General features: G+C 35.7%; 1 protein-coding gene and 1 pseudogene across 1 annotated transcript; both read left to right on the plus strand.

Moving 5' to 3' along the window:
- Window positions 1-709: 709 nt before the first annotated feature.
- Window positions 710-1,476, plus strand: LOC126969082 (uncharacterized; annotated as a pseudogene).
- A 3,689-nt stretch (window positions 1,477-5,165) lies between these two features.
- On the plus strand, window positions 5,166-8,099 carry LOC126969077 (UPF0545 protein C22orf39 homolog). The gene is made up of 4 exons (XM_050814381.1): window positions 5,166-5,332; window positions 5,426-5,669; window positions 7,139-7,303; window positions 7,759-8,099. The coding sequence occupies exons 2-4, from the start codon at window positions 5,532-5,534 to the stop codon at window positions 7,981-7,983; spliced, it is 528 nt and encodes a 175-aa protein (XP_050670338.1). The 5' UTR covers window positions 5,166-5,332; window positions 5,426-5,531; the 3' UTR covers window positions 7,984-8,099.
- Window positions 8,100-8,779: the final 680 nt, after the last annotated feature.

Genomic DNA, 8,779 nt, shown 5'->3' on the forward strand with positions numbered 1-8,779 from the left:
GCGCAATCCAAAATGTTCATAGTGGCGCAAAATGAAGTAATAATAAGTATTGTTTAGATTTTAGCTAGAGGCGGTACGAATAAAGCGCACGGCTCGCGACTTTTGTAAAAGTTCAAATGAAAGGTCATCGTTCTGTGGTACGATGACCTTTCATTTGAACTTTTATAAACAGCTGAGAAGACACCATTTCTAGTTTTATTTACATTGCTACTTTTAGTGAAAGTAGTGAATTAATTACTTTTTTATTAAAAATCTCATTGGGTTAGGTAAGAATAACGATTATGAAGAGTCTAAAGTAAAAAAAACTCCAAAAAAAAATGAAAAAATTAGGAAAAAACCGACGAAAAATTCCAACACGGGGGGGTCCAGAATCATGTCCTGGAGCCATGGTATCCGTTTGTGCGTCGACGTGCCTAACACCCTGTATATATAGTACATAAATAAAATAAAATTAAACTGAACTGAACTAAATTATAAAATTACCTAATTAAAATAAATTGATTTAAACATTAGTAATACTTTTTTGCTTCCCATTATTTACTGACCGATTAGTTCTTGCACTGTCAATTTGACTTATCCACTGACCAATATGGTAATTAATTACTGACAAGTCTATTCTACCTTCTTATTCGCCTTTCACTTACTAAGCTATTGACAACCATCTTATATTATTATTTACTTGCTTCAGGAAAATATGTTATAAAAAAAATGGAATTCGACTAGAGATGCCTGGATACGAACATTGAGTGAGAAAAAGAAATTGAAGAAATCTGGAGCTGCTGCCTCAAATACCAAGCCTTACAAATATCACAATCAAATGTTATTTTTGAAAAAAGTTGTCACCCCAGATGATACACACGAGAACGTCCCTGCTAATGACAACATCACGGAAACAGTAGAAAGTAATAAAGACAACGAAGATGAACCTGATCAGATTACGGAACAAAGTGGTAGTGACAGACAAAAGGAAAGACAAAATTTAGCCCCGCCGCAACGCAAGGCAATCAAAAGAAATGTGAATGAAGTAGACGCCAAAATGATTGAATACATGAATGATCAGTTAAAAAAAAGTAAAAATGAGTTTGAAGATCCCAATTTATCGTTCTTCAAAGGTATTTTGCCGCAACTGGCTTCACTTAATGGCGATCAAATTTTAGAATTTCAGTCTGGAGTGATAAACCTTTTACAAAATATTAAAAGTAGAAGATATGGTCAGTCCAAACTACGAGTGGCCTCCATATTCACAAAGTTCTAGCACTCCTCACTACCACACCCAAGGTTATTTTAGTAGGCCACATCATCTTGACTCTACACCATCAGTAGAAGGTTCGCCATCAGTAGAATCTACATTCAGCCAGGAGTCAGACTTGCCAGATCTGTCTATGTTTTGAAATAAATCTTCATTTTTGTAAACCTTTTTGTCATTTTAAATTTTAATTGATAATAACAAAAATTAAAGTTCTTACCTTAAAAATATCGCTAGTTTTACTTCAGGGCACAAGCTTTTCCTCCAGTTTGTGTCTTTCTTTTTTAAATCCTTTTCTAATCGTTTAAGAAGGTCATCAAAAGTAGACGTCGTCATTCGGAAATAAGTAAAAAATTTAGATTCGTCTTCTTTCAGCTGACGCACAACAGCATCACGACAAAATCTTTGCCTTAATAGTGGATGTATCCAATAACGCCGGGGCTTCCTCCGCCGCAGACGACGATAGTACCAATACAACACGACAACGTCCATTCTCGTAGAAAGTAGGCGATACACTGAAGAACGAAAGTCCAGTAGCGTCGGATCTGTTAAAATCGGTCCTGTAAATGCTGTGTGAATATTACCTTCAGTAGCGTCGGATCTGTTAAAATCGGTCCTGTAAATGCTGTGTGAATATTACCTCCAGTAACGACGGATCAGTTAAAAAGGATCCTGTAAAACGGATGTTCTATGTGTACGCGCCCTTAATATGTTCGATTTATATTTCTACGATCTATAATGCTACGAAGATATTACAGCGATAATACTTTTATTAAAATGTAGGTAGGTATTTGCGGTTCCAACATGTGCGGTGTTTGTTGCTACAGAGGAATTTTGAATTCACTTAACTTTCCTGTCGCCCAAAGTAATATAGTACAAAGTTAGCTGCTTTTACTATTAAGTTAAATTACTGTATAGGATGGATTTATAATCAAGTATTATGTTTTATTATATTGAAAAAATATATATTATGAAAATCTACGTCCTCATATCAGCCGGAAGACGTTCACTGCTGGACAAAGGCCTTCCCCAAAGGCTGGCGCGGCACTGCCCTCAACCAACCTATTCCGATCAGATCATTGGTCCATAATATTATTTATGTCGTGTCGGGGAGCTTGTAAATTAAACCACCGACTCGATCTTTACTTTTGTTTATTGCGTTTGCACTCGTGAATATTAACAGAAGTAAGTTTATCTACGTGACTTATTAGTTATAATTTATATAATGCAAGTTAAAGCCTATGAAAAGTTAGCGTCTGTCAGGGGTGGGACAGACGCCTTAAAGTGACGTTCTCAAAAGACTGTAGTGCCATTTGTTAGTCCGAAAATGAAAGCTTTGTCAACTTTCACTCGCTTTGAAACTTTTCAACTTTTTATAATTCTGTCACTGCCCACTACAGTCCGTTCACAGTTATTTTACCTCTGACAAAAGTCATAATATGTTTTCTTTATGTTGGTGTTCCTGTCGAGTCGTTTTGTGAAGTTCCTAGCGTTTTTCTTTCATATTTGTGATATTTCATCTGTTAGCATGCCGAAAAGAATTCAAAGTAGCGGAAGAAATATTATACTATCGGTGCGTGATTTCTGTGAAAGAGAAAAAGAAAATAATGCTCCTTTAATTCCATTTGGAAATGTTCGTCGACGAGTTGCCGCCATGGCGGGTATGTAAATTAGGGTTACCCATCTTTAGTATTTTTCCCAATTTTAGTGGAAACTTGATATCCTGGCGTTACCGCCATCGGTACATAATTTCTGTCGCGTCAACTTTGATATTCTCTCACCATAAAATATGTTAGACTGCTTGTTGTTGTTCTTGCGAGTACAGTAACTATCTTGTGATGTTTTTTGTATGTTTTATTTTTATAGTAATATAATCAATCATTTGCTTCAATTAGATATACAAGTTCTATGTCCTTTATATTTGTCTTTTTAATATATTATATGATTTCATAATTTAATAGAGTAATCATTGGCAATTAGTATAAGTCGCCTTGAAATACCGTTAATATCTCGGGAGAAACAATTTCCTTCAGTTTTCAAAACTACTAATTTTACTTAGAAAATTAATTAAAGAAATGTTATGTTATACTACTGTTTTATTTCCTCGCAATCGAAATGAAAAGTAGAGCTTATAACTCGTCTACAAAACCATTTTATCCTCAACATTACTATCAGCCCTTGCCTTCGGTCTCGGATAAAAATGCGTTTTGTGCACACTGTAGAGAGAACCCACATCTCTACGCCATGGCAAAGAATCATCAGCCGATCGGAGATGACTTGATCGTCGATGATTCGAGCCGATCTTCGTTGTATGCGGTCAGATGGAAAAAGCTGGTACTGGGGAGCACCCGCCCAGAGGTGAGAACAGTACTTCATGTGATGCCGTATTTGCGCCTTATAAAGTTGCAGGCGTGGCTTTTAGTGAAGGACTGTCTCGCCTTTATGAGAAGGTACACCAAGCTTTTTAGAGGGCAGTTTGGCCTTCTCTTCCAAGTGACCACGGAACTGAACGTCGCTCGTTATATCAACGCCAAGTATGCCAATAGATGCTGCGGCAGTTAAAGGAGTGATCTCGAATCGAGGGGACACGACAAATGGAGACTTTTTTGTGGTGAACGCACAAACTTGTGTCTTCTTGGAGTTGAATTCAACTCCAAGTTACAAAATTAAGTCCAATTGGACTTAATTTTGTCGGCCCCATTCCGAGACTTTGCAAAGCATAGTCTCGATTTCAGACACAAGTTTGTTCCGGTTCTCGTCGACGGCCGGTGTAGGAAGCATACCCTGTGCTGTCGTCTGCATAGCAATGAATACTGCTTATTTGCAGCATATCCGATCAGATTTTTTTGCAAAAAAAATACAGCATCTCATCCCACTCTGCTGACCTATAGTGCCACACGTGGCGAAGGCCTAAGAAGCTGGGCCGTGTTAGGCGCGTGATCGGCACGGTGCTCCGACCACAGAGAAGGGTCAACGGAAACTAGGTAGCCGTCGGGATGTGAGGTCAACAGAAGGTCCAACAGTGAAGGTGTATGATCTTCCACATCTGGGATTCGCATTGGTGCAATAACAAGTTGTGTCAGACCATATGCTAAGGCGAAATCGTCTACAGATCTGCCTGCACGATCGGTGGTACGTGAGCCTGGCCATTCTGCGTAGTGGGCGTTAAAATCGCCTAGAAACACAATCTCTGCAGTGGGGATCTGCTCCAACACGGAATCTGTAGCCATTTGGATGTGTTGGAGGAGCCGGTCAGTCTCTGCGTTACCGCTATGGGATCTATACAGGCATGTAGATTCGCGGATGGTCGTCGCAGTCTACACGCAGGCAGAAGATGGATAGGCCCTGTCATTCAAGAAAACTCAGGCGTTGAGAACAGACATTCTCCCTGACGTAAACGCACACGCCAGCCCGCGGTATAAAGGAGTGTTCCAGATTATACCCCGGGTATGCGAGGAAAGATGAATCAGCCAGAGAGGATATATGTGTCTCGGTTAAAAAGAGCAGGGACTGCTTGGTCGTCTCCAGGTGTAAGTGAATGGCATTTTAATTTGAGCGAAGCAACCTGATGTTGCAAAAGTCCACAGCTAATGTGGAGGAGGGTGGTATGAGCCTCCTGCTCTGTTTGCCCCCTCCAGAATACGCGGGGCAGCCTGGGCATCCACTATTAGGTACAGGCCCTAATCATGCACGCCCAGGGACGGATTCTCCAGGACTACATAGCCTGGTATCGTCCTGGAGTAGTCTATTTTTAGTCCGGGCTGTCATTTGTATTTGGGGGGGTGTAGGTCGGATGCGTTTCTAATTAGGCTTCGATTTAAGCAGTCAGATATTAGACTTGCTTTTGAATTAGAATGCTAGCTTGCTGAATGCGATTATACTTTTCTAAATTCAGTAATGACTGAATTAAGACGACTAAATTCAGTCAAGTGTAAGCGCTTTACCATTACCAGGAGGCAGGAATCAGGACATAAATATAAAATAACTGAATAATCCAAAAAAAAACTTATCACAGCCACGGACTAGTAAAAAAAGATTTTATTTTTTTATTCGTCCGTGATCACAGAAGAATTCGATATAACAGAAGTATACATATTTTGTTTTTTTTTTTTTATATATTTTATTGTTGTTGTAATTTATATAATTATAATAAAATTATTTAAATACTGTATTTTTTAGGTGTGCACTTTTTTGTAGTGCTATTGTTGTGACATGTTCAAGAGGTTATGTAACAATAGTCAATCATGCTTTAGATATTTAATAAAAGGAAAGTTAAGCTATTATAATGTCTCAAAAACCTGAAAAGGACGAATTAGACAAAAATCATACTGTTAAGCCCAGATGTGAAGAAACCAATGAGACTTCCCCTGACAACAACACAACTGAAACCAATCTTGAACTGGAAATAGAAGATAAATGGTTGGTATGTAAGTTTTTTTTACAATGTATTAAAATGTTTTTTTTTTGAATAAAAAATATAATTAGTACTTGTACTATTAATTGTTCTCTGTCGTTAGTTAGCTATAATAATATATTAATAATAGTAATAATCACAAAAGATACATTGATGTGAGATTTAATTTATACATCCACTGCTATATATATTATGGATGGACCAACAATCTGGTCAAGATCACCGGAATATGTTGGATAAGGGCAGCGCAGGACCCATCATTATGGAGATCTTTTTGGGAGGCCTTTGCCCAGCTGTGGTCGTCTTCTGGCTGATGATGATGATATATATGATTAAACAATTATTGTGTACACATGTCCCTTGTTTATTTTTGCCAGGCATGGGTCCCTTTGGGTCAGCATCCTGCTGACCAAAGGGACCCATGCTAAGCAATTACTAATATAATGTGAAACACCAAACCGGTCAGATAACTGGTTTTGTTTTCTCAAGTGATCAGTACTAATAATATCATTATTTTAAGTTGTTTATGTGCTTGTAAATTACATTGAACAAATAAAGGAATTTTCGAATTTGGTACTGTACAGAGTCAACTTAGTTATTTATAAATAAATTGTAATTTATGTATGTAAAGAAAAAGTTTTGGGTCTTAAATTACTTCCAACTGGAATACCAGTTTTGAACAAATAATATGAGCTTTTCATCATACCACCTTTTTGCTTTTAATAGTGATTTTCATTATTATAACACTAGAAATAAGGGTTTGCTTATAATTACTTCTAGGAGGCTTCATAAGATACATAATAGCTGTAAGGGTAAATGTATACACTTTTATAAGAAGTCCCAGCCACAATTATATTAGTACCCATATCATAGTGAGGCATTATCTATAAATAAATTTAAATGTTTTAAAGTGATCCGACAGCCTGGATTATGATTATTTTATAGCAATAGCAATGACAGTACAATTCATTAAAAATAGTGCAAAAAAAAGAATGCTGGTAGTTTCTTATGCGGATTCTTCTCTCTCAGAACACCATTTGTTTATAGTAGTATCTAGTATATTAGAAATGATGTCAAAAAGAATTCTAAAGGAATCAATTTTGAGAAAATAAATGGGTTTTATGCCATATTTTTCATAAAACTATAATCTTATTGCTGCAATCAAAGGAAATAATAGCCTTTAATTATAAGTACTATAATATATTAACAGTAATTTATAATTGCCCAATGACATGTGTCTTAAACTTAGGTAACACCAGAATCAGTTTTATGTTCATAGAGATTGGTGCCTCAACTTCCGGACATTCCTGTAGAGGTTGCCACACTTGACAACCTCTACAGTGACACTTCTCTATTTTACCACCACAAGCAATTCCATTTTAATTGTGGTGTTTCAGTTTGAAGAGTATTAATAAATTACACAGTATCTCTATGAAGTGTTGTGATAAGGGTTGTAACACATAACTATATTTTTATAGATTCGAGAATGTGATATATACGAGGATGAATATGATGAATGTACAAGCATCAAGGCAAGATTCCACCAATACTTTGTTTATGGAGAAACTCTAGACTGCAATCAATGGAAAAGAGACTATGATAATTGTTGCAAGTGGAGAGATGACAAAGATATAAAAGCGGGTGTAAGCATATACTTAACAATTTTAAATGTATTAAGTTGAAGTTGTATTAAGCTGATTCCGGCAACTATACTGAACTTTCATCAACATACAAGCAAACAAAGGATTAAACTTCCTCACTCAGTATTTCCAGGTTGATATAATAATTGTATTTACAACTTATTGAAATAGCTGCAGCATTCTTACTTCAACATTTCTTTTTTATTGCAATAAAGTTTATTTTTTCTTATTACTTTTGTACAGTAAAAGCAGCAATCAATTTTTACCTGACCTGTCAGTGAATATTCCATCTCTAGTTCAGGAATTATAAACATTAAGCAGAGCAAACACACTGACAGATATTGTGTTGATATTTTAAATGAAGACCTTTAAATTTTGATCAAAATCTATACAGCTTTTGTGTTTCTTGCGAATAGCAGGAGACCTTTATTATTTTATTTTTATAGAACTCATTTCAGGTTGCTTTAATTAACAGTGAAAAAGAAAGAAGGATGCAAAGGTTAAGGGCCCACTATAGGAATGATGTTTGGAAGAAAAGAGACACACCTCCAGATGACTGGGCGGCGCCACTTCCTGAATGGATGGCAAAGCGCGATGAAAATACTTACTTAGCCAAAAAAGCACAAGAAATGAGAGAAGGCAAAGAAACTGCAGAAAATACAAGTTCTTGTTGTGTTATGTGATGTTACACATACACATTATTCTTTATTACCTCAGCTTGTGATATTACAATATCATGTGTTTGAAGAACAGAATAGTATTCTTAGTGATATATTTAATATAAACAATATAGAATTTATCACATCGTTTTTTTTTTTAATCATTTATCGTGTCTTGATTTAACCATACCGTAAATTTTACTGAGTCATATCCATAGAAGTCAACCACTTTCAAGATAGAAAAGATGAAAAAAGTACACTTATAAGAGGGCAACTCTATACCTAACAAAAATATAAAAAAAAAAACTAACAAACTCTAGCGCTTATACTTATTTCTTCTGTAGGTCTGTAGCAAAATAGAGAAAGTGTATTACTTGCCAATATGAATTTTTAAAGATTTAACTTTCAAGGTCCCTTTTAACACATATTGCCTTTAAATAGTATGTAGGAATATTTTTCTATTATACAACAATTTTCTATATTATCAACATAATATGCTGACTGTATGAAAGAAAGAAAAATCGTTTATTCAATTAGGTCAAAATGACACGATTGTCAAAGATTTTACCACCACTTTGGAAAAGTTGAGCTTTAATGAGAAGAAGTAACAAGAAACTCATTGCCACTATTTTTAATCTATATTTACTGTTGCAGCATTTTATATTTTAAACAATGTATGTAAAGTGATGCACCAAAATTAGTCAAACCTTTATACTTGTGAAAAGAAAAAGAAGTGATTATTCATAAGTCTATGTATCAATTCACATACACTGTTAACAAGGTAAGGTATTATGCAAGCATTAACATATTTAATGTTATA

This window comes from Leptidea sinapis, chromosome 17 (genome assembly GCF_905404315.1).
Source record: "Leptidea sinapis chromosome 17, ilLepSina1.1, whole genome shotgun sequence".
Taxonomy (NCBI): domain Eukaryota; kingdom Metazoa; phylum Arthropoda; class Insecta; order Lepidoptera; family Pieridae; genus Leptidea; species Leptidea sinapis.